The 25,768-nt window shown below is 33.8% G+C and overlaps 3 protein-coding genes across 5 annotated transcripts; 2 read left to right on the top strand and 1 right to left on the bottom strand.

Moving 5' to 3' along the window:
- Positions 1 to 2,182: 2,182 nt before the first annotated feature.
- Positions 2,183 to 4,685, bottom strand: LOC114381419 (isoleucine N-monooxygenase 2-like). The gene is made up of 2 exons (XM_028340668.1): positions 3,631 to 4,685; positions 2,183 to 3,106 (listed from the first exon to the last, which is right to left on the bottom strand). Exons 1-2 carry the CDS (start codon positions 4,612 to 4,614, stop codon positions 2,477 to 2,479), a joined length of 1,614 nt encoding a protein of 537 aa, XP_028196469.1. The 5' UTR covers positions 4,615 to 4,685; the 3' UTR covers positions 2,183 to 2,476.
- Positions 4,686 to 8,141: 3,456 nt separating this feature from the next.
- On the top strand, positions 8,142 to 12,251 carry LOC114380899 (alpha/beta hydrolase domain-containing protein 17B-like). The gene is made up of 6 exons (XM_028340013.1): positions 8,142 to 8,701; positions 9,079 to 9,115; positions 10,127 to 10,363; positions 10,456 to 10,503; positions 11,241 to 11,683; positions 11,772 to 12,251. The coding sequence occupies exons 1-6, from the start codon at positions 8,403 to 8,405 to the stop codon at positions 11,842 to 11,844; spliced, it is 1,137 nt and encodes a 378-aa protein (XP_028195814.1). The 5' UTR covers positions 8,142 to 8,402; the 3' UTR covers positions 11,845 to 12,251.
- A 9,789-nt stretch (positions 12,252 to 22,040) lies between these two features.
- LOC114381193 (biogenesis of lysosome-related organelles complex 1 subunit 2-like) lies at positions 22,041 to 24,255 on the top strand. 3 transcript variants are annotated; one of them, XM_028340389.1, is made up of 5 exons: positions 22,048 to 22,187; positions 23,130 to 23,223; positions 23,357 to 23,422; positions 23,533 to 23,741; positions 23,894 to 24,255. In XM_028340389.1, the coding sequence occupies exons 4-5, from the start codon at positions 23,631 to 23,633 to the stop codon at positions 24,173 to 24,175; spliced, it is 393 nt and encodes a 130-aa protein (XP_028196190.1). In that variant the 5' UTR covers positions 22,048 to 22,187; positions 23,130 to 23,223; positions 23,357 to 23,422; positions 23,533 to 23,630; the 3' UTR covers positions 24,176 to 24,255. The 3 variants fall into 3 exon arrangements, with proteins under 3 accessions (XP_028196191.1, XP_028196189.1, XP_028196190.1); XM_028340390.1 differs by lacking the exons at positions 23,130 to 23,223; positions 23,357 to 23,422 and having other exon boundaries at positions 22,041 to 22,187; positions 23,584 to 23,741; XM_028340388.1 differs by lacking the exons at positions 23,130 to 23,223; positions 23,357 to 23,422 and having other exon boundaries at positions 22,044 to 22,187.
- Positions 24,256 to 25,768: the final 1,513 nt, after the last annotated feature.

Raw genomic sequence — 25,768 nt, 5'->3', positions numbered from 1 at the left:
TAAGGCAATGCCAAGATTGTCAGAAGAATGAAGAATGAAGGGGTTAGAATCATCAATGGCAGCCATGGCCATGAGAGAAAAAAAAGAACCAACCAGACATCCGAAAGGTTCCCTTAAAAAACGATTCATAAGGGGGTGGCTTACCCAGTTATATAAGAACTTAATCATCAATGACATCCATGGCCATGAGAGAAAAAAAAGAACCAACCAGGCATTCGAAAGGTCCCCTTAAAAAAATGATGCATAAGGGGGTGGCCTACCCAATTATATAAGAACTTAATCATTAATGACATCCATGGCCATGAGAGAGAAAAAAAAAAACCAACCAGGCATCCGAAAGGTCCCCTTAAAAAATGATGCATAAGGGGGTGGCCTACCCAGTTATATAAGAACTTAATCATCAATGACATCCATGGCCATGAGAGAAAAAAAAAAGAACCAACCAGGCATCCGAAAGGTCCCCTTAAAAAAACGATGCATAAGGGGGTGACCTACCCAGTTATATAAGAACTTAATCATCAATGACATCCATGGCCATGAGAGAGAAAAAAAAAAGAACCAACCAGGCATCCGAAAGGTTCCCTTAAAAAACGATTCATAAGGGGGTGGCCTACCCAGTTATATAAGAACTTAATCATCAATGTGAACCACCCGATGTGGGACTTGCAACACGCCCCCTCGAGTCAGGGCTCGTGATAACTGCTAAATAATTGTGAATTAATAATAGTTAAATAGTCAAATTTTGACTTAAAATTAATTATTTAGCAGTTATTTATAATTAAAAGTTGAAAAAATTAATTAAACTGAATTTCTGGTTGCAGATACGAAAAATGAGAGTACATTAAGCAAAAATGGCAACAGAAAGGAAGAGAAAGAAGGAATTCTGAAGCAGGCCCAACCCAACAGGGGCGCTAAGCGCGCATCAGGCGCTAAGCGAGCAACTAACTGCAGGCGCTAAGCGTGGCGTTAAGCACGAAGGAGCAGAAACCGTTACGCGCGCTAAGCCCGGCGCCCAGCGCGCGATCCAACAGAAGCACAGGCTGAGCGTGCATGGCGCGCCCAGCGCGTGATCTGAACGCGCTAAGCGCGATGTGTGGCGCTGAGCGCGATTACGAAGGCTCATAAGCCCACTTCAGCAACTATAAATAGAGAGGCAGTCCCAAGGAAACTTCACCTCGTCTCAGAGCACTACTCTCAGTACTTCAAGCCTGAGCTTTCCTTCCTCTCTTATTATTCCTTTGTTTTTATTATTCCCATTCTTTCTTTCACCCCCAGTTGTAAGCCCTCAATGGCCATGAGTAGCTAATCTCCTAGCTAGGGCCTGGCAGGCCTAAAAAGCCAACGATGTACGATGAGCTTCAAGAGTTATCAATGCAAAAGGAATTCATTCCAGGTTTTTCTGTTCTAATTCTTTCCTTGTTATCTTGCATTCATTCTTAGATTTCTTTTGGGTTTTATTCGCTCGGGAGAGGGTAATCCCCAATAAATATTTAAGATTCAATGCATGCATCAGTTTTAGGGGTTATACGCTTGGGAAAGGGTAACGCCTAACAGAACATCTTAAGAAAAGAATCACTGGGTTACCATTGCTAGGCATAGAATAGTAATCCACTGCCCATGCATTTAAGCAACATCTAGAACTTTACCTTAATGCATTTTAATTATTGAATCTTCGCAAAGGCATTTGGGAGATAGGTAGTTAAAATAGGCTTGTCAACGTGAGGCATCAGGGGCAAGTAATTAACAGATGTGGGTAGGACTAATACCAGTGCATTGGTAATGAATATCATATTTACATGCATCGTAGGCCAATTAGGTTTGTCGGGTCTTGGCATCTTTATCAATTGTTTTTCCTTTTAAACTATTTGTTTTAGTAATAGCACGCTATTCCTACATTTATTCCTGCTTTTATTGTTTTACTCTTACTTACAAATTGAGAAGTATCTAATAAGTGCAATAAAATTCCTGCGGAACGATACTCAGACTTTCGAGGTTTACTACTTAAGAGCGATTGGTACACTTGCCAAAGTCTCAACAGCTCGACGCCACAAAGCAAGGGCTAACAGCACTATCTACACCACCGGGTAGAACCATAAATAGCTTCAATAGGAAGCAAGAGACGCAGAAGCAAAAACTTCTGATACCATATTAGGAATGAAAGGAATGGAAGATAGATGAAAAGTAGTTTTAGGATTCATTCAATTCATTCATTCATTAAAGTATTACAAAATTGATGTATTTATACAAAGATAGAAAATAACTAACTAGAGTAACCAACACTAACTTACTCAAATAACTTCTAGTAACTATAACTTGAGTAACCAACTAATTTATACAAATAACTTCTAATAACTAACTAAATTAATTTTATGTCTAATAGATAATACTTGCAGTATTTGATTGAGCATATGTGGCTTCATGTTCATATATATTGTGTTGCCTAGCTAGGTAAATTAAATCTTCATTAATACTTAATTTAAAGTTGGTATAGCTCTGATGCTAATCTTGGCTTAGCCACTGCCACAAGTGGTTCTGCAAGAAGGATATCATCGTTGGACTCAGCAAGGTTGATTGATGAAACATTAGGTGGTGCAGTCCAAGTGAAGCCATGGAGCAATCTAGCAAATAGCATCACTGTCATTGTGGTGCCAAGCATCACTCCGGGACAGCCACGCCTTCCTGTGCTAAATGATATGAACTTCAAATTTGGTTCTGTCAAATCCACATCAGACCCATCACTCTTGAGGTGGCGTTCAGGTTTGAACTTGTAGGTTTCATTCCACACTTTTGGGTTCCTCCCAAGCTCTTGTCTGCTTAGCATTACATGGCTACCCTTAGGGATGAAGTAATTTCCCACCATTGTGTCACTCATAGAGACATGGGGAGGAATAAAAGGTGCAATGGGATGAAGGCGAAGAGCTTCTCTTGCACAAGCCTTCACATAGTTGAGTTTAGGTATATCTGATTCTTGGACCAGTCTCTCTTTTCCTACCACACTATCCAATTCTTCAACGGCTCGGTGGAGTAACTCCGGTTGGTTTATCATTTCAGCAAGTGCCCATTCAAAAGCATTTGATGGATTGTCAATTGTTGCAAGCATCAATTCCTACAAGGAGTTTTATTTGATCAGTTTAATTGCTGATTTCAAATTTTTATGTTTTCAAACATGCATGAAATGGAACTTTTTTTTTTTGACAACACATGAAATGGATTAAAAATAATTTGTTTTGGAGAAACTAATTATTGTATGATACGGGTCCATCATGTATCTATGGTCTCAACCAATTTATACGTGACACATATAGTTAAATTTTTTTAATTTACTAAAAAATGAATAAAACTTTGCTATGTGTCTTATAAAATTTGACAAAGATCATGGACACCCGATAATCTTAAACTTAACCATATAATTAATATTTTCTTCATGCATGTTTTGGATCTTCCCCTTGTCTTTCCACTTAAAAAATGATATATGAGAAAAAAAAAATGAGATGGAAATGATATGGAAGAGAAAATAAATGCATATATGATTATTAGAAGAAAAAAATCCTCATGAATATGGTTTGTGTTTGAGTGCAAGTGTTAATATAAGTACGAAAAACAAACTAAGAGAGGAGTAAAATATATTACTATAATTTGTGCATTGATCTCCTCCAACGTCAATAATGGGTTATTGTTGGAATCTTTCAAGGAGACCAGAACATCAAGCCAGTCCTCTTCATCAACCTTTAATCCATCATTCCACAGCTTAATTCTCTCTTGAACAATGGGATCATGATACTTCTTGATGATCTTTAAAGCTTCTTTCACATTCTTTTCATGGCCATCCAAGTCAAGTCCCCTCAAGCATGGCATATAATCAGAAACAGAAAAGGCATAAACGTACTTGAGCAAATCGAAGATGGAATCAACATGTTCCACTTCCTCAAAACCTGGCCCTCCATCCTCTCTACCCTTCCCAAAGTACCTTGTATTGAAAATAATTTTCCTGGTTAGGTTACCACAATAATGCCTTGCAACACTTCTGATATTCACAAGGCCACCAACACCATCGTTCACATTTTTGCACTTGTTGTAGACGTGAAACATAAGGTTGTCTGCTTCTTCAGTCCTTTGGCCATGCAGCCATAGGTGTTTGTGCGGGGAAAGCAAATCATTGGTTAAAATTTTCTTCATTTTCTTCCATTGGGCTCCAAAGGGCCCAAAAATGGTGGTTGAATATCCATTACTAATGAGATCAGTGGACACACTTTGTGACCTTGATGCAAAAGTTGCATCTTGTTTTCTCAAGAACTCCCTCGCAATGGTGGGGCATGTCACAGGGATAACATAGGCGTTTCCTAAGCGGATACACGCAATTTCGGTGTTCATTTCTTTCATGAGATTGTGTATCCACTTATGGGCAGGTTTGTTTGCAAGCATTTCGGGAAGGTTTCCAACTATAGGCCATGGTTTCGGGCCTGGGGGTAGTTTTGGTTTTTGCTTGTTGGAATAGTTCTCAATGAAGTTGTTTCTTAGGGCTTTGATCATAATGATAAAGCAAGTGATCATAGCAAGCAAAGAAGGCCAAAAGCCTTGAAGATTTGGCAACAAAAGAAAAGGGGAGTGAGCCATGGCTTGGAACAGGGTTTTTCAGGTAAAAAGGAAAAGCAAGATGAATTACTACTTTGGCTACGGTTTAGAGAATAAGTGGATGATTTGTGCCAAGTTTGATGAATATTTATAGAGTTAGCTAGAGCTACTTGCATGCGAATTACCTGAAACATATGCATTATTTTGATGCGCGTTAAATTCTTTTGGGATGGGATTTCGCGTAGAAAGGCTTCACACAAAAAACACGTGTATATATGGTTAAATTCTTTTGGGATGGGATTTCGCGTAGAAAGGCTTCACACAAAAAACACGTGTATATATGGTTAAATTCTTTTGGATATGCATAACACGTAGTTGGATTAATGTCATTATTTGGCTGATTCAATTACCCACTTATGAAACTGACTTAATTAATTAATTATTTATCCAACATACCAAACAAGTTGTCCATTTTGCAATTCATGCACTGCCTTTACTTGCCAAAGTTTTTTGTTTTAGTTCCCGTAAATAATTTTATTAAGGTTGGACCTTGCTTCTTATAAAACATGTTTTTGTCATGGCCACAAAATGTATACTACTATTACCAAAGGATTGAAATGAGTTCAATGTGTTGATTTTTTTTTTATCTTTTCATAGAGGCCCGGATTGGCTTGACGCCTTTTCATGTAGTTGGATTAATATCATTATTTGGCTGATTCAATTACCCACTTATGAAACTGACTTAATTAATTAATTATTTATCCAACTGACCAAACAAGTTGTCATTTTGCAATTATGCACAGCCTTTACTTGCCAAATTTTTTGTTTTAGTTCCCGTAAATAATTTTATTACGGTTTGGCCTAGCTTCTTATAAAACTTGTTTTTTTCATGGCCACAAAATGTATACTACTATTTCCAAAGGATTGAAAAGGTTTGCGATCACTAAACAGGTGCATGCACTGTGAGACAGCTGTCCATTCATGTGAAGGGCCTCATGCCCTTGAGGCCCCTTATATGAGCAGCATTATTATAGTTTTCGTACCCAAAAAAGACAAAGTGAAAAAATAACTGGATTTACAATCTCCTTCAACCAATTCTGGATCATTGAAGTTATAAGAAAAATATTAACTTTAATGGCTAAACAATTTACATATATTTTTTTAAAATTTGTCACTGAAATTTTTGTTAAGCCGGTATTAGTGACGAAAACGCAATTTTTGTCGTTAAATTATGTTACTATTGCATTAATTTCTTAACTAGATTAAAATTCCTAGTCCAGCCGGTTAATGATGCTTTGCGGGCCAAAATTAACAAGCTTGGAGATTGCTCCAGAATGAAGAAAGCCTCATATTTAAAGTTCTGAAAGTTAAATATTTCCTAGATTAAACCTGTTTTTGAAGTAAAATTGGGCCATTAATTTGTGGAGATTTCTCCAAGGGAGGATTAAACACCTGAACTTATTCAAGTTAAACCAGCTAAATTGATATAGTGATTTTTTGTGTAGACCATATGCAATTTGAGCTTACAAGCCAGTTTAGCCAGGGAGAGAACTCCCAACAAAATCTAGCTAGCTATAAGGGTGTTGGAGAAGTGGTGAAAATATTTTTTTTAATGAATAATTATAATATTTTAAATCTTGATTTAAATTGAAATATAATGATTTTGTTGGCAGAATTTATGTTATTGTTGAATTTATATCTATTTATTAGAGGTTTTCACTTCTATTCTTTACCTATTTAAAGAATGTAATTTTAAGCAAATATAAAAATATATTTTTTTTTGAAAATGTATTTTCAGTATTTTTATTTCTTGAAAGCAAGAAACAAAAAGTCAAATCAAACATATTTTTAACATTCTAATCTTTTAAAAATAAAAATAGTTTTCAGAAAATAAAAATAAAAAATAAAAATATAAACCAAAGACACCCTTGTTAACCTAATTATTAAAGTTGAAAAGCCAAAAAGAACAAAGTTGGATTCAAAATCCACAGCAAAATTACAAACAAAACAAACCATGACTTGACAACCTTCTTAAAATAGTTTATTCAAAATGAAAAAAGAACTTTATAAAACAAAATGAAAAACCAAAGCAATTACTTATTTTAAGACCGACCAATTAAAAACTCCAATGTGAACACATGAATGAATACTTCTATTATTCATAGACATTTTACATATGTTAGCAGAAAATAAATTACTAATTATAATATTCTACATATTTATGTTATTTTATTTTTATTTGCATGATTTATAAGTAAAAATACAAAATAAAAAGAAAGAAGAGAGAAAACTTACTTTTAAAAACATCTTTATTTTCTCTTTAATTCAATTGTCAATTTTGTTTCTAAAATAAATAGAGGATTCTTTATCAATAATAGATAGAGGATTAGTTTCATATGGTTATTGTCTTTGTAATTAACACTTGTTTTATGTATTTTAAATTTTAAAACTTGAAATTTAATGTAACTATTATTATTAAATTCTATTTAACTCATAGAACATATTTTATTCGTTCACATTAATCTAACTTCATATAATTAATTTATCAATCTTTTGTTTCACACGATTAAATATGAACGCAAATATCTTTTAAACATGTAACTAACATTTTAGTTTACATTAATTGATACCTACTATAATCCAACTGTAAACAAAACTATTTTTGATTTTTATATCATTAGCGCAAAAAATAATGATTTAGCAAAAGCTGTAGAATCTTTTCTTCGAACAAACTATGGGAAACAACAGAGAGATGAGAGACCCAATTCAAAAGCAGCAGAAAACCATAACGGACACGTGGTGAACATTGATGAAGCATGACCGTTTGTCTCTGAAACATCGCCCTCCCACCCAATCATTCCCTTCTCTCGCACGTGCCACCACCTTCCTCGTCCGCGCCAAAACCTCTCTCTCCTAAAACCCCATGCTTCCCTATCAAGGATGGATAAATAGTTGGTATGGGCGTATTAAATTTTATTCTTGGGATAGTTGTCAAATTTGGTGTAATCATCGATCGGATCGATAGGTCAGGATAAGTGATCCAACCAGTCAATTAGTAGTTGGTTTTTTTATTTGATATATATTAAAAATTTAAAATTATATATAAGTATATGATTAATATTATTTAAATAATAAAAGTTTATTTATATTTTAAAATGTAAAATAACAATTAATAATAGAGACATTAAAATAATATTGTAAAAGTGATTTTTTTTATAAAATCGATCGAGTTAAATTAGTATAATTAAGATCAAGTGATCTGATCGATCAAATATTGTCGAATCATCCCAACTCAATTACATGATCTATCTAATAATAAAATTGGTTTAATTATACCACTAATTTCCATTGGAGCAATCCAATCAATTAAACCAAATCAAATTTCACAAGCTTTTAAGTAAAGATATTACATGTCAAAGTATTCATTCATATTTTTCAATAAAAAATAATTATTAATAAAATTAATTAATAGGTATTTGGTACTAATAATATAATAATAATAATAAAAAACCAACGCTCCTTACCTCAGCTCATTCAATTCAAAACTCAACAGCAAAATCCCAAACCAAAAAACAAAAAACAAAAACCCTAAAAATAAAACGTTAAAAAAACACAAATTTCCTTTTGCGTTTGTCGCATCGCAATTCCGCTCCAACAAAACAAACACTCCCCAATTCCCATAATCATATTCTTATATCCTCTCCCGACTCCAGAACCTTCCACTCTCAAAATCGCGCTTCACTCTTTCAAAATTAACCTAACTAACGTTCTTCTTCTTTTTTCTTTCTTAAATTTATTTATTTTTAAAACAATTCTCTTTTGGCGTTTCGATGGGAGCGGTGACGTCGTCGATGGCGGCGAAGTTCGCGTTTTTTCCGCCTGATCCGCCGTCGTACACGGTGGCGGAGGAGGCGGAGGGGAGGGCGCGGATGGCGGAGGTGGCTCTGAGGGAGAACGTGGACGTATTGAAGGTGAGAACGGAGAGGGGGAACATCGTTGTGGCGATGTACATAAAGAACCCAACGGCGTCGTTGACTTTGCTTTACTCGCACGGAAACGCCGCTGATCTGGGTCAGATGTACGAGTTGTTCAGCGAACTCAGTATCCACCTCCGAATTAACCTCATGGGGTCAGTTTCTACTTTTCCTTCTTTTTTTTTTATTTACTTGTTTATGTATATATTTTTGGTACAGTTATTTATGTAAATTTACTTTTTTTTCTTTTGATTTTTTTTAATTCAGTGTTTGAAATTGAATTTTTGGAACTGTTTCGTGTTAGACTTTTTACTGAATTAGTGACTTGACTGAATAATAATTTCTCGAATAGCAAAATTAGGTGGCGAGAGATGTAACATAGTCTTATTATTTTTCCGGAAAAATGGGAATTATCACGTGCGTTCTTGAAATACATAATTGCCATTAAGGATTTTACCGGTCCTTCCATTCTGAATTTTGTGCACCTAATATGACAATTTCTGATAAATGTCTTTTTTGTTTCCCCCTCTAGTTATGACTATTCTGGATATGGGCAGTCGTCTGGGAAGGTATGCATATTTGTTCTTTTTATTTCTGTTGAGTGATGGTGCTGATTATTAGTATACTTTGTATTTTAGCTTGTGTATTCTACAAGATGAATGTTTATTTTATATAAGTAAATGAAATTTATAATAAATAAATATTTTTTTAATGTATAAATATGTTAAAATTCATATTAATTATCGGTGAATATAAAAATTACATTTTAGATTTGCAATAAACATTTTAAATTGTGATTTAAAGTTTTTCTAACTATTGATAATTTGATTAATTTCACTTTAAAAATCATAGAAAATTCATTTAGAAACAGAAATAAAATATTAAAAGGGATATGCAGTAAAGAAAATCGAGTATATAAATAGAGATATAAGGACAGTAGTTTGAGATGGTTAAAAGAATTTTTTTGGCTAGTTTTGGAAGTAGTGCACATCCAACGGAAATAAGATAGAGAATATTGACATTGTCTAATTGAAATCCAAGAGAGTAAGGATAGTGACAATTTCACTCTTTAGATTGGATATTCTAATGTATAATATAGGAGTGAATTTTTGGTAGGCAGATTTACAAAGTTTTAAATTATTGTGTGTTATGTTCGAGTTCATTTTAATGTAAATGAATTTTCAAAGTTAATAAAGGTATTTAAAACTTCATTCTGATATTCTATCCTCTAAAATACTAAAATCAATAATAGGATGTTCAAATTAGTTCTTGGTGACTCTGAAAGTTGTAAATAAAATTGAATATCATTAGGAGACATTCATAATTATTCACCATTTTTAACAAGTTCCTATATAATGAAAATGATTAAAGTGTAACTCATTCATCTCTTAGGGGAGAAGTGCATATTTAGAAAAAAGGGAGGGAGAATATATTTTAAGTCTTAATGGAGGGAAGAGGAATATACTCAAAATTTAGTAAAGATAGAAGGGGATAAGAAAAAAAGGGGTATAGAACATTGTGAGATTGCTTCATGCTAGGTAGCTTGAATTTAACAATTTGATATATTTCTTTTTGGACAGCCTAGTGAGCAGAACACTTATGCAGATATAGAAGCTGTTTATAAATGCCTGCAGGAGAAGTATGGGGCGAAAGAGGAAGATATTGTTCTGTATGGGCAATCTGTTGGTAGCGGACCCACTATAGATTTGGCTTCTCGTTTACCAAACCTTAGGGCTGTGATTCTCCACAGTCCAATCTTATCGGGCCTTCGTGTCATGTATTCTGTGAAGCGCACATACTGGTTTGACATTTATAAGGTTTTACCTATATCAATGCTAAATTGGTGAATCATAATTCATAATGTTCACTTTTCATCCATTTTAATATTATTGGTCTTCTTTTGACGCAGAACATTGATAAAATCCCCTTAGTGAATTGTCCTGTTCTTGTGATTCATGTGAGTATTCTTCTCATTTCTGACTGCTGTCACTTATATTTTTAGTTAAAACTAGATATACCATTGCATAGAAGAGGCTGCGATTTTGGAGTAATTATATGATGTATTTTCTACAGTTGCTTTTGTTTATTAACTATTTATTTGCATACATCTTCTCTCCCCAAACCCCAATAGGAAGGAGCCTCATGCACTAGGTCACTTTCGCATCCTAATTGTTCCTAACTTATATTGTTTTGGTTTCTTTACATGTTCTTATTCCCACATAATACTGAGCCGTATGAACTTGTTAATATTATTTGGAGCTATTCTGATTATGAATTAGGTTGTCAATAGTTGATTCTTGACCATTGTTGTTGCTGATGCTTGATTGAGTTTCCTATATGCATTTTTCAAACACAATGTGTCTTTCTCAAATTTGCTTGCACCAATTATATGCTTATGATAAACATTTAGCCTGTTTATTTATCTTACATATTTGGGAATATATTTATGGGTTAGAATGTTTCTTTAACTGGTAATCTGTGTTGTAAGTGAGCTTACGAGTTGCATTCATATGGCCAATCTATTTATTTAATTTAGATATTTGGGAACATATTTATGGGTTAGAATGGTTTTTCATCTCTCAACTACATAATAAGTGAGCATATGAATTGTATAATGCTACAAAAGGTTGTGGTTCAACTTTCAACCGTGTTTATATACTGAGATTGTTCTTTGTATTGCCTTTTATACTTTAGGGAACAGCTGATGATGTAGTGGATTGCTCCCATGGGAAGCAACTTTGGGAAAATTGTAAACAAAAGTACGAGCCCTTATGGATTAAAGGAGGAAATCACTGTGATTTGGAGCTTTACCCTCAATATATAAAGCACCTCAAGAAATTCATCACAGTCATTGAGAAGTCACCGCATCAAAAAACTGGATCTGATCTTATTCCGGATCAACTTGACAAACCTAGGAACAGCATAGACTTTCGAGAGAAATCCAGACTCAGCATGGATCAAAAGGAGAATTTGAAGAGTATTGATCAGAAAGAAAAGCCTAGTGCAAGCACAGACCGTAAAGAGAAGTCAAGAGCCAGCGTAGACAGGAGAGATAAATCAAGAAACAGTATAGATCACCCTGAGAAGTCATTTAATGGATCAGATATACCCGAAAAAGCTAGAAATAGCATTGACCGGTGAGATATAAACCATGTCCAATGTAGTGAGTTCAAATGCTGCAGTAGCAATGTTATTTGACTTTATTTTTCTGTTTTGTGGTTGCAGTTTTGGGGAGATGGTGAGATCGGTTGGATTATGCAATATTGATTGTTTCAGGCCCACAGCGACTCATGCATAATGAAGATGGTGGAGCGTATATGCAGAGCTTGTATTTTTCTCATTAATTATTTGATTGGCTGCCTTTGCCATGGCCTGCGTCATGCCATGGCCTTGGAATGAGGTAGCCTACCCTGGCCTTTAACCTTTTTTGATTCCCCCAATATATATATATGATCGGTTGGTGGGGTGTCTGGGGTTAGGTAAATGTTTCATTGTACCCGATTTGTTTTCTAAAGAAATAGATAGGAAAGTAATTTAACCATGTTAGATCATGTACCGCTAAAATCACCCTCGAGTTCAAGTTAATAATCTAAGTCTTTCTGGACATGCTAACATAGATGCCTTGAGTTTGATTCTATTCTTCGGGTATGGACGTATGAACATGTAATTTGCTCTACAGCAGTAATAGTTTTTTTTTTTTTTTTTCCAATTGAAACGAGCTTGTCAAATTTTTTAGTCTCAGTAGTTTGCCATAATGATTTTGCAGTCTGATGATACGTTACCGCAGGCGTACGTATCGTTCTAATAATAGAAACTAAATGATTGGAAAAAGATTTAGAAATTTGATTAAAGAAATCAAGATAAAGCAATATTTTAAATGAATAAAATTAAATTATGAGAAAACTTCCAGCATTAAGATTTTTCGCACCATGGGTTCCAATTTGCTTAATCGACTAACCAATTACTCTATTTAATTCTGTACGAAGGCACATTAGCCCAAATTAAACTACATTCTCTTTCAAGATATGAAAACATGCTTAATTGAATTTACTCTTTTGTGATATTTATGTTTAATTAGACATTTTATGAACAGTGTTAATTTGTTGAACCTCAAAGTATCAAACTTACTTTCATGGTTCAAAGCGGTTTTTAACAATTAGGTTCATATTTTAGTTCTTTTCCCATTGTCTAAAATTATAAAAAATGTTGATCAAGTGTTTCACATTCAATAAATGAACAAGATAAACACAAATAGAAACAAACGAAATTTCAATTAAACCAAATTGGTTTCCAAGGGCTGAGCCCCAATTCTAGAAAATAGGGTTTTACTCGATCCTAGAAAATAGGATTTTACTTGAACATAGTCATTATAGAAACCCAAAAGAAATAGAAATTGAAAATAGGCAAATTGAAAGAATCAAAAGGAAGATGATCTTCAATCCTAAGCCGTCACAAGAGTGTTCAGTCTAGAATCCATTCTCTCATCAAAAGGTCTATTTAAAAACTTAAAAAATGAAGACATATGTCCAAGCCTAATTGAAAATAAACATTTAAAAATTCATAAATAAAAAGTTGACCCGCCCCACACTGGTGTGGTTACGCCCATAGAGATGTGGGAGGCATGCTGGGAAAGAAATTGCAGGTCAGGTTCACCCACAACATTGTGGCTCAATCAACAGAGGTGTGGGAGGCGTGTTGTACGAGGAATTGCATCTAGAATCCGTCCATAATAGTAGCTCAATCCACAAGGGTGTAGGTTATCAATCATAATAATTAGTTTTCAATTCCTTTAATTATTTAGCCGTGCAAATCTGTGCAAATCTGTTATTTCCAATTCTGATTTGTTGAGAATTATTAGGAGATTGGTAGCTTGATTCACTACATATTAGGGCTGTTCACTTGTATATATATCACTGTAAACTAATATCAAATTTATTAATAAAAGTTACAAACTTATTCCTCTATATGGTATCAGCCTAAACGATCCACCAATTCCCTATTTCTTCAATTAAGGACGTCGTTCCCCACCCTTGCCTCCCATGGCCGACAACAACTCCTTCGTTCCCAACCTCCATGAGCCATCCAAACCCCTTGCTTGCATCACTTTCACCAATGTCACCAAACTTCTTCCCAACAATTATCCTAATTGGAAACAACAAGTTGAAGCTCTCCTTGATGGCTATGATCTCCTCCAATATCCAGATGGATCTTTTCCTGCGCCGTCAGAAACGATCCTCACCGCTCCAACATCTTCGACGCCGACTCCGTCGGAAACGACCCCCACCACTGCATCACTTCCGGTAACAACTCAGAATCCTACTTACCAAACCTGGCGTCGACAGGACCGCCTTATATATGGTGCTCTCCTCACCACTCTCTCTAATGAAGTGGCCTCCCTAGTGTCTCAAACCAAGACCTCGCATGATCTCTGGATCCTTCTCAAAAACACCTATGCCAAAGCATCTCGCAAACCTTTTCTCGGCCGCTGTCAGTGGTGCAACATCAAAGGTCATGTTCTCTCTCAGTGCAAAACCTTCCAGCAGCAGCATCCTAGTGTCCCACCGCCACCTCGTAACTCTCCGGCTCACACTGGACAGGTTCAGGTCAATACTGCAACTGCCGGCCCATCGCAACATGATTTTCTGTTTGACAGTGGAGCGACACATCACGTAACCAATGATCTCAATAATCTGGCGCTTCATCATCCGTACACTGGTCCTGACTCACTGTTTATGGGTAATGGTTCAGGTTTAAACATCACTCATTCTGGAACACTTTTACTTAATGATTTATCCTTGTCTAATGCTTTGTGTGTTCCTTCCATGAAACAAAAAATAATCTCTGTCTCTAAACTTACCCAACAAACCAACTCTGCTGTTGTTTTCCTGCCAAACTCTTTTTATGTGAAGGACTTGCAGACGGGTCACACAACCCATAAAGGCTCATGTGTGGATGGACTCTATCTCTGGCCCGCCACCTCACCCTCCGTTCACACGGTTCGAACAGAATCCTCTGCATCATGGCATCATAGGCTTGGGCACCCTTCATCTTCTATTTTCAAATTTGTTCAGAAACATTTTTCCTTAGGCTCAGATAAATTTCCGCAATCCGATTGTAACTCGTGTCAAATTAGCAAAAGTCATAAACTTCCATTCCATGAATCCACTCTTAAATCTTGTTATCCATTAGAAATAATTTTCTCTGATGTCTGGACTTCTCCTATTTTATCAATTGATGGTCTTCGCTATTATTGCATGTTTGTTGATCATTTTACTCGCTATATTTGGCTATATCCAATGAAACGAAAATCTGATGTGCAAACTATATTTCCCAAATTTAAATCGCTAGTTGAAAATTTCTATCATCACAAAATAAAAATTCTTTACACAGACAATGGTGGCGAATATATTGGTCTTCGCCCTTTTTTACTAAATCATGGTATAAGTCATCATACAACGCCACCTCATACACCTGAACATAATGGAATTTCAGAACGCCGGAATCGTCACATTGCTGAAACCGGTCTCTCTCTTCTCCATCACTCGGGCTTGCCCCTCACCTATTGGCCTCACGCCATGACCACCGCCGCTTATCTCATAAATCGCCTCCCAACTCCAATTCTTGGGTACCAATCACCCTATTCTAAATTGCTCAACATTAGTCCGGATTATCATAAGTTAAAGTGTTTTGGATGTTTGTGTTTTCCCTGGATTAAACCATATGCTAACCATAAACTTGCACCAAAGTCTGCTATGTGTGTTTTTGTAGGTTACTCGGCTGATCAACATGCATATTTGTGTCTCGATCCCACAACAGGAAGGATCTACACCTCTCGGCATGTGAAGTTCGTTGAATCTGAATTCCCGTTCAACTCCCTAGTAACTCACGCTAGTCCAAGTCCGGAGCAACAAACAGGCCCACTTCAACTCTCCATCTTACAACCCATGAACCCACCGGAAGATTCATCTCCTGCCCCTTCCTCCCCATCCATCACCAACTCCCCATATATGGCCCAGTCCTCCACCAAACCCACAAACCCCACTCAATCTCCTCCTCCAACCTCACAATCATCCCCGCAACTCTCTGCTCCACCACCCCAAACCATTGTCAACCCAAATGGAGGTGGGATCATCACTCGGTCTAAAAACAACATTATCAAACCCATCCAAAAGCTTAATCTCCATGTCCAAGCCTCCTCTCCCATTGAACCCAACACCATCACCCAGGCCCTTCGCAACCCTGATTGGCGCTCAGCCATGCAAGCCGAATTTGATGCCTTACACCACAACAACACTTGGGATCTTGTCAGTCGGTCCTCTGATTAAAATTTGGTTGGCTGTAAATGGGTATTTCGAATCAAACGAAATCCAGACGGATCGTTACAAGGCTCGGTTAGTCGCCAAAGGGTTTCACCAACGCTCTGGTTGGGACTATACAGAAACTTTTAGCCCCGTTGTTAAACCGGTGACCATTCGCATTGTCCTAACTCTTGCAGTTCGTCAAGGGTGGCCCATACGTCAGCTTGATGTCAACAATGCATTTCTTCAAGGGACACTTAAGGATGAAGTCTTCATGATACAACCACCTGGTTTTATCAACAAAAACTTTCCTGATCATGTTTGTCACCTCAAAAAGGCACTCTATGAGCTGAAGCAAGCACCCCGCGCCTGGTATACGGAGCTTCGCGTATTCCTGCTCTCCCTTGGTTTTGTCAATTCCACTGCAGATGCATCTCTTTTCATCTACCAAAAACCAGAGGTTACACTTTACTTATTAGTATATGTTGATGATATAATTATGACTGGAAATTCATCTGCAGAGCTGTCCAAACTCATTGCCACACTTGCTGCTCGGTTTTCGTTAAAAGATCTTGGATGTCTCAGTTATTTCTTGGGTGTCGAAGTAATTCCTTCCGCTGCAGGAATGTTTCTTTCACAAAGGAAATATATCATTGATCTGCTACATAAATCAGGCATGACAAATACAAAACCAACATCCACTCCTTTGTCAGCGAGTGTTCAATTACTTAAGGATTCTGGTGATCTCCTACCCTCTCCAAAGGAGTACCGCACACTGGTTGGAAGCCTTCAATACTTGAGTCTTACACGTCCAGACATCGCCTTCAGCACTAACAAACTCGCACAGTTCATGCAAAATCCAAGAACGGCGAATTGGTCTGCACTCAAACGAGTGCTCCGATATTTGGCGGACTCTTGTGACAAAGGAGTCTTCATCTCAACGACTGCTCCTTTGACCTTTCATGCCTACTCGGATGCTGATTGGGCTGGTGACAAGGATGATTATGTTTCAACCACTGGTTACTTGTTGTATCTCGGTAACACTCCCATCTCCTGGAGCTCCCGCAAACAACGTTCTGTTGCTCGATCATCAACTGAAGCAGAATACAAAGCCTTGGCTGACACGGCTAGTGAACTATTATGGGTTCTTTCCTTGTTCACAGAACTTGGTCACATGCCCACTGCCAATCCAGTCATATACTGTGACAATCTTGGTGCCACAAATCTCAGTGCTAATCCTGTCTTCCACTCTCGGATGAAACATATAGCCTTAGCCTACCACTTTGTCCGAGAACATGTTCAACATGGCAAGTTTCAAGTGTCTTTTGTGTCTACCGATGATCAACTTGCTGATATTCTAACAAAGTCCCTACTTCGCCCTCGGTTCGAATCGCTACTGTCCAAGTTGCATCTCTCATCCAGATTATACAACTTGCGGGAGGATATCAATCATAATAATTAGTTTTCAATTCCTTTAATTATTTAGCCGTGCAAATCTGTTATTTCCAATTCTGATTTGTTGAGAATTATTAGGAGATTGGTAGCTTGATTCACTACATATTAGGGCTGTTCACTTGTATATATATCACTGTAAACTAATATCAAATTTATTAATAAAAGTTACAAACTTATTCCTCTATATAGGTAGAGCACTGGAAGAGAAATTGGTAGTCAGGAGCACCCACACTGCTGTAGGGAGTTGTCACGCCCATGTGGCATCTGCTTCTTTCATTTTTCTTTAAGAACATCATGGTTTTCATGCTAAGATAACTTCCTACAACCAAAAGCACACCAAAAAGCATAACAATGTTTGAAAAGGAAAAAAAAAACTAAGAGATTTATTCATGAATCTAAACTTAAGTTACCATGGAATGCATGCAATCTAAGCATGAAAAGTAAGCGAAAGATAGAATGAAATACAACACATCATCTGACAGCCGAAGGTGCTTGTGGGATCAAAATCTAATAGTAGGGGGTTGCCTCTACCCAAGTGTTTTATTTTATATTAATTGTTTATTGGGTTTATTTTGTGTTCAAAAAATAGTTTATAATTAGATTATTGTAGTTTTTAGCTTAAAGACTATTATTGTAAGTAAGACTAAACAAAAAACCAGGAGATGATTGGGAAAAATTGTATCTACGTGAAGCATTTACCTATTTCCTCCAATGACATCTAGCTGCAAAGCTTGGGTAGATATGATGTGTTTGGATTTCAGGTGGGAACTCTTAGAATCCATTAATTGTAGGGATTAGTTATGATTTGAATTGTAATTGATCAAAATCCTTATATATATATTTTTTTTATTTGTGATTTTATTTTGATATTTTGTCTTCGATAATCATGGAGAGATGATAGAAAGAATCATGTATTTATTTACTGTCTCATACCAATAAAAATCATCAGATTCCATTTTCTTAACATGGTATTAAAGCCAACTTCAATTATCTCTCTTCTTTACGAATTGGAGATTAGCTTTTGAATACAAAAATGAAGAATAAGTCAAATAGATCATATTTTGCTCCACATTTGTGAGTTTTAGTTTATTATGTTTCACGGTTGTTTCGCTTTGATATGTTAAGTTTTAAAATCTTTATCATGGTCTTCTATATTTCAAAATGTATCAATTTAATCTTTTTTTTCATTTCTTTGTTAGCAAGGTTAAGAGTTCTATTAACTTTTAAATTTGAAGAAAGGATCAAAATGATATATTTTAAAAACATAAAAAAATCATATTAAAATTTTTAAAACTTAATTTACCAAAACAAAACAATTGTGAAATATAAAGGACCAAAAATGACATTAAATATTTTAAAATATTTATTTTCTTTATTTTGGTCCAATTAAACACTAAACTTAACATATTAATTTAAGGTAATTTTAACAAGTAATTTAATTAATCAAATGTAAAAATAAATAAATAATAAATGTATATAAAATTAATTATTTAATAAAAATTAAGAATTTTTTAAAATGCAAAAACTAAAATAGTAGGAAAAATTTTAATTAAAAAATCATGTTAAAATCTTAAATCATTACTAAAATGTTTAATGTCATTTTTGGTTTATTATGTTTGACAGTTGTTTCACTTTGATATATTAAGTTTTAAAATTTTTATGATGGTCTTTTATATTTTGAAATGTATCATTTTGATCTTTTTTTCATGTTTCCTTAGAAATTTAGAGTTCTATTAACTTTTAAATTCTAAGAAATGACCAAAATGATACATTTTGAAAACATAAAAGATCATAATGAAACTTTTAAAATTTAGTATACCAAAGCGAAACAACAGCGAAACATAATGGATAAAAAATGACATTAAACATTTTAGAATAATTAACTTTACATAGTAAAGGCTAAAATCCGCCACTATCTTTATTTTATTTTTTAAAAAATAAACAACTAAAGAAATCATCATCTCTTCCAACCTCTTTCAGATCTAAAATGGTAAATGCAGCACCATATAGATCAAATGACGTCAACACATAATCTCATTGGAACCACTAAAAATTCTTATACTCCTCACAAGAAAACCAAAACCTTTCATACAACTATGTTATTGAAAACAAAAGTAGGGGAGATCGGAGTAAGACTTTTCTTCGATGAAAGGAAAAAACATGATCCTAACTCAACAATTTAACCTAGATCTAAACAAGGAAGTTATAATGTGATTTTTTGTGAGGTCTATGAGCAAGACTTCCATTGTCATGTATGGTTGGACCTGACAAGTAGATGATTTTTCATCTAACATCTACAAGTACATCGGGTGAAGATGGGCATTACGAAGAGCGATTGAATAGTACATTTCTTTAGAAGATGAATGTGACAGGTCTGACTAATCAAACCTCATCCACAATTGAGTGTTGACTGTCTTCTTCTTCGCCTTCGTCAACGCGCTACTTTGATGGTGGCGATGATTGTTGTTGTTAGGTGAGGTGTCAATTCCAGCTGCCTAGGGAAGTTGCGGTGGAGAGGGAAGCGGGGTGGGATAGTAGTATTTTTAGGTCAACGGTGAGAGGCGGAGCCGTGAAAGGAGAAAGGAACCTTACTCATGGTGATTGAGAATAATTGGTAAATAAAATTATTATTGTTATTAAATAATTAAATTAAATGAAGATAATAATTATTATTAATATTTTTGTTGTTGTTGTTGTTGTCATGAGTGTGAAGGTTGCTGTTCATGATTTCAGATCCATCTTTTCTTCATTTACTTAGTGATTTTTAATTTTTTAAATGAAAAAGATATTGGCGATTTTTTGTTGTCATTATGTTAACTTAACTATTTTTAAAATTTAAAATACTAACGAACATTAACCATTTCTAATGAAAAATTGAAAAAAGAAAAAAATCATACATTTTGAAAACATAAAGGATAATAGTGAAAATTTTAAAACATAATGTATCAAAGTGAAATAAATGTGAAGTATAATGAACCAAAAATAACATTAAACCATTTTAAAACTTAAAAGTTAAGATAACACTATTTCTAACAGAAAATTGAAAAAAAGACCAAAATGATATTTTGAAAACATAAATTATCAAAATGAAACTTTTAAAATTTAATATATCAAAATGAAATAATAAAATATAATCGACCAAAAGTGATATTAAACCTTATTTTAAAAAAAACCACACAAACGATAATTAAAAGACTTAATTGCAAAATCTGTTCTCCTATTTTGCCTATTTCACCAAATTGGTCTTCCTATTTTTTTAATTAACTACCTCAAGTTCCTAGATATGATTTTGACTTACTCTTAAACTTTAAACATTTATTACACTAGAAAGTTGACCAATATTTTCTTATAAAATAAGAACTTTAAAAAACCATACATTTTGAAAACATAAAGAATAATAGTGAAACTTTTAAAACATAATGTATCAAAGCAAAACAATTATGAAACACGCTATGTCTAACGGAAAATGAAATATAATCAACCAAAAGTGATATTAAATCTTATTTTTAAAAAAGCCACACAAATGATAATTAAAAGACTTAATTATAAAATCTGTCCTAAAATGCATAAGAAATGACTAGAATCGTGGTCTTTGAAGTGAAAAGCACACTCCATTACCACTACATCCAAATGCTCATTTTAGTATTTTACACAAAATAAAGTATTAATATAAGTTTTATGCGAAAATAGTTCAAAATTCAAACTTTATTCTTTTTTAATTTATTATATTTTTATAATCTTATATGTTATCTTTTAAAATATAATAATATATAAGATTAAATTATGTTTTCGCGTAAATTAGAACATTTATACTTATATAAATTTTATTTTTATTTTATATATTATATTTTTATAATCCTATGTATTTTTTATTACATTATTCAAAACTTATTTTATACCGTAATGATATAATACAAAATTCATCTTTAATGTATATTTTTTATATAAATTATAATGTCACAAAATGATAGTATTTTATTATCTTTTAAAATATTTATATATGTGATTTAATGATAGTATTTTTTTATCTATGTTAAGATATTCTTGTTATTTATTATAATAGTATTTTTCATTTATATATTTAATCAGTTATGCAATTTTTTTAAAGAATTAAACTATATAGTAAAGATACGTAATTAAATAAAATGACAATATTTTTTATTTTTAAAAATATTTATGTATGTAATTTATTGATAATATTTTTTTAATTTATATTATCATAAATAACATGAATATCTTAATATAGATAAAAAATATTGTCACTAAATCATAAATATTATTTTAAAAGATAAATATAATATATAAAATAAAAATAAAACTCATATAAATATCCATATTCTATGTGAAAATAAAATTTAATCTTATATATTATATTTTAAAAGATAATATATGAAATTATAAAAATATAATATATTAAAAAAATAATAAAATTTGAATTTTATATTTTATATTAAATATATTAAATATAATGGTAAAGAAATGTGATTCTCACTTCAAGAATTATATTTTTAGTTTTTTCTTAAAAAAAATTTAAATTCTTATTTATTAAGAGAATATTGACTAACTTTGTGATCTAATCAATATTTACAATAAATCGTTAATCAACTGTCATAAGCTATAAGACTTAGATAATAAATTTTAAAAAATTAGGAAATTAAAGAGTAAGATCAATTTAATGAAATAGATAAAATAGAAGAACTAATTTTACCATTAAGCCTAATTAAAATCACAAAAATATGCCAAGACTCGAACAAAAAGCCAATGAAGGAAAAACGCATAACTGAATCGACGAAACTGAGGCAAAACCTACATAGGGAAGGTTGCCCCAATATCAGCATGCTTCCCATTGCACTGCACTCATCCCATGCGAATTAAGCTTTCCGATTCGGTGAGTTATGACCCTTTTCATTTCATTGCATAGTATAATAATTTTATTGACAGTTATTGAAATGATTTCTGGTTCGTACATCCATTTTTTCTGAGATCATCATCTTAATGCATGAATTTCCCTTAGTTTTGATTAATTGGGTTGGAAGGAAGAGAAGCTGTGATTCCGTGATTGAATTGAATAATTGGAATACAACTTCTTTTCATCTTGAGTTAACGGTTTTCGTTTCTGATTGCTAGCTATGCAGCTTTTAATTTCTAGTTCTAATTAGTTGCTTGTTTTTCTTCTCAAGTTATCTGTTTCATGAAAAAAAAAAAAGTAAAGTGAGGGACCCCAAATAACAATAATTTATAATCCACTTGTTAGTGTTAGGTTAATCAGTCGGGCACAAAGAAAGTTTTGAATTTTTTGAACTAATTTGTTAATGGGTCAATCTGGGTTTTGTTCCATTTGCTCAAGAATCTCTGCCAAGGGAACAGATAAGATGATTTTGATTATTAGAGAAAGATTTTTTTTTTAGGGCTTGTGCTGTTTATATTATGATATGTATAACAGCTTCTGTTAGTTGCTTAATTGGATTTCAATTAGTGATTGTAATTAGCTATTAATCATAGCTGGCAGAGCTTCTGATTTTTATATAAAATACGTTCTTATAATACTCTTGTATCACTTAGTTAATTCATCAATTCAATGATTACAATCAGTAATTGAAATTCATTTAAGTAACTAACAAATGACTCTTATACATATCCTTATAGTTTAGATATTTCAGCTTCAGTACTTGGATTTGTTATTGTCATACTCTGAAATCTCTCTGCCAAAGGTGTTCCACAAGACAAGTGTACCATCCTGGTGAATTTAACTTATAGCATGATCACAATTTTTGAAGAGTGAAGTTCATGAGCTCTATTAACATCTCATATTGATATTCATTATTTTAAGGCTATATAAAAGATATGGGAGGGTGGCAGTTGTTATCGATTTTGTGGTCTGATTTAATTGTTGACGGTACTTGCACTCACCTTCCTTTGTTGAGGTCAGCTTTTAGCTATGCTTGATTTGCTTCCGAACTCTGAACTATCTTAATAATCACTAAATCATTTCGTGAACAGAGAAATTATTTCTTGTATTGTCAATTGTGACTTTTTGAATGATGCTTAAAATTTAAGATGAGCAAAATGAGGGGACTCTGGATATTTTTTGGAAGCAGAATGGTGGTCATCAGTACAATCCCTGTAATATTTAGACTTCTCAACTTCTCATATCCAATTTATCAGAAGACTAAGTTAGTGTTTGGTTTCTTTGCTTGCAATTACATTGGGTTGTTGTTTTTAAATGACTTCAGTTTGGACCTAAAAAACAACACCTGGTTTGATTGTCACCTTGGGTCGCACAGTTATTACTACCCTTCTCTTGTGAATTGGTCGAATATATGCTCCAACTATGGATAATATGAAGAAAGATGAACCCCAAAATCGGAAGCAAGATGAACTTGCTGAATCGCTTGATGGTCTATTCAGTAGCGTTTCCACCATGATCAAATCAGAGCTTCAGGTGAAACCCCAAATTTTTTCTTCCTTCCCTCTTTGAAATCCTAATTCTCATTTGTTCAAGGAACACTTGGTGAATTGAAATGTGGCATTGTTTGGAAAGTCAATTGTGATTATTTATTTATTTTGTTATAATATGACGAGTTTTTGTGTTAGGGGACAAATAATCATCTAGAGCTCTTGGAGAAGATGAATGTAAGAGTAGCAGAAGAGTACAAAGGGTTTGGTGACTTGGCTTCAGGGTTGAGGGTTTTTGTGGAGCAGTTGAAATGCAAGAGTGGTAGCTTTAACGAGTATGTCGAGCAGATTGATAGCATTGAGAAGCAGGTAACTGAGTTTGAAGCTGTGGTCTCTATGCTTGATAAGTACATCGTGTTGTTGGAATCAAGAGTGCAATCTGTGTACCAAACCAAAATCCATCTTCCCAGTCAACAATGATGTAAATTTTTTACTTTTCATGATACATTTACCTTGTTTCCTTGTCTCAATTCAAAGAATTGCTAGATTTACAATCTTGATATACACACACACACACACACAAGCATTTAGAAAAAGATGGAAACGGGAACATACAAATTGAAGCAACTGTCTTGAACTTCCATGACTTTTTAATTTTTATAATGGCTAATCTCACACAACAAAATTTTCATCAAGACCGAAGTTGATTTCTCTAAAAGTTCTAAGATTTAAAGACAATTTTCGGAATGTTTTGCATACAATGTTTAATTTACTGATCACTATGTCTGATTAGCAACACCAAAGCAACTCTTTCTAAGGGAATGATAGTTGAAATCTATGAGCACTCAACAACATTGCTCTTATTGTGGTTGTTCTCTTTAAGGCCTGAATTTCAGTTATTTTATTTTATTTTTGCCACAACAAAGACCTTAAATGAGAAAGACAGGGCAGGGATTAAATTTAGTTGCAATTAACTAAAAACATTAAGAGTGTGAATGTAATTTATTCTAAATAAATTTATTTAATTATATAAATTAGATTTTGAATTTATAATGAACCAATAATTTTTTATATAAGAGTATTTTTAATTATTGATTTTTTTTATAAAGAAACTATCGAAATTCAGTTTAAAAATAAAGACATAAGAGAGTAAATTAAAAAGGTTAGACACCTAAAAAATTTCAGGCAGAGAGATAAAGATAGGAGAACGATGGTTTGAATTTTGAAATGGTGAAAAGAAAATCCTTCTGAGGTGTTTTATGGATCACGTGTGAAATACACATCTAGAAGCTTTGTTTAAAGAGATTGGACGATGGGATGGTCCTGATTCCTGAAGGGTGCGTGGGCTGCTGAGGAAATTAAGTCCTGAAGGAATGATTTCATTTTTAATAATGTTACTTGGTCGTTGGATGAGGTGCTGAATTGCTCATCAAGAATGTTACAAGCTTTCGTGGTGGCGAGAGGCCATGTGAAGCTAATATTCAAATATACATGCAAGACCTCTCCAGGTGCGAGTTGTGGCAAATTTTAATTTATGGGTTAAAGTTAGCTTGGAGAAGGGATTATCAAAACATCAAGATATAATCATATTCCCTTACGGCAATTAATCTCTTGTTTATCAAGAGAGTTTAGCTCAATTAGTTGAATAAAATGATGTGTTGTTGTGAATCCTTAGTACCTATCGTTTGATTGCTACAAATTAAAAAAAACAAATCTCTCGTCTAAAGGTTTCTGTTGTGGTGATCCATGTGCGAGTTTGGTCAAAGCTATTTATGACAGCCATCGGAGTAAAGGCCACATTTACTGGGTTCATGTGCTGATGGAATCCAATCAGGTGGTAGATCGATCTTATGGCAAATCATGGGTTAAACTTTAGAGTCTTCATATCATGGTGCCTATATAGACGATACCTTTTTCCACACGAGTCTTGTCCCTCAGCTTAAAGTGTAGTTGACCTAAAGATTTGTTGACTTCAATAAAACTAAAGTGTTGTTCACTTTAATAATACTGAAGTAAACTCTATAATTGTAGCAGAGATAAACTAACAAGAGAACCATGCACATGCTGATAAGT

This window comes from Glycine soja, chromosome 13, assembly GCF_004193775.1.
Source record: "Glycine soja cultivar W05 chromosome 13, ASM419377v2, whole genome shotgun sequence".
Taxonomy (NCBI): Eukaryota; Viridiplantae; Streptophyta; class Magnoliopsida; order Fabales; family Fabaceae; genus Glycine; species Glycine soja.
This window is presented reverse-complemented; position numbering and strand designations above follow the sequence as displayed.

What these genes read in the sequence shown, in the direction of transcription:
- LOC114380899 (XM_028340013.1), top strand. Translation starts at nt 8,403, where the DNA reads ATGGGAGCGGTGACGTCGTCGATGGCGGCGAAGTTCGCGTTTTTTCCG. An exon ending in ACTGGTTTGACATTTATAAG is followed by an intron (nt 10,364 to 10,455) that starts GTTTTACCTATA and finishes CTTTTGACGCAG; the next exon opens with AACATTGATAAAATCCCCTT. An exon ending in GTCCTGTTCTTGTGATTCAT is followed by an intron (nt 10,504 to 11,240) that starts GTGAGTATTCTT and finishes TTTATACTTTAG; the next exon opens with GGAACAGCTGATGATGTAGT.
- LOC114381193 (XM_028340390.1), top strand. Translation starts at nt 23,631, where the DNA reads ATGGATAATATGAAGAAAGATGAACCCCAAAATCGGAAGCAAGATGAA. An exon ending in TGATCAAATCAGAGCTTCAG is followed by an intron (nt 23,742 to 23,893) that starts GTGAAACCCCAA and finishes TTTTTGTGTTAG; the next exon opens with GGGACAAATAATCATCTAGA.
- LOC114381419 (XM_028340668.1), bottom strand. Translation starts at nt 4,614, where the DNA reads ATGGCTCACTCCCCTTTTCTTTTGTTGCCAAATCTTCAAGGCTTTTGG. An exon ending in AGATCAATGCACAAATTATA is followed by an intron (nt 3,107 to 3,630) that starts GTAATATATTTT and finishes AACTCCTTGTAG; the next exon opens with GAATTGATGCTTGCAACAAT.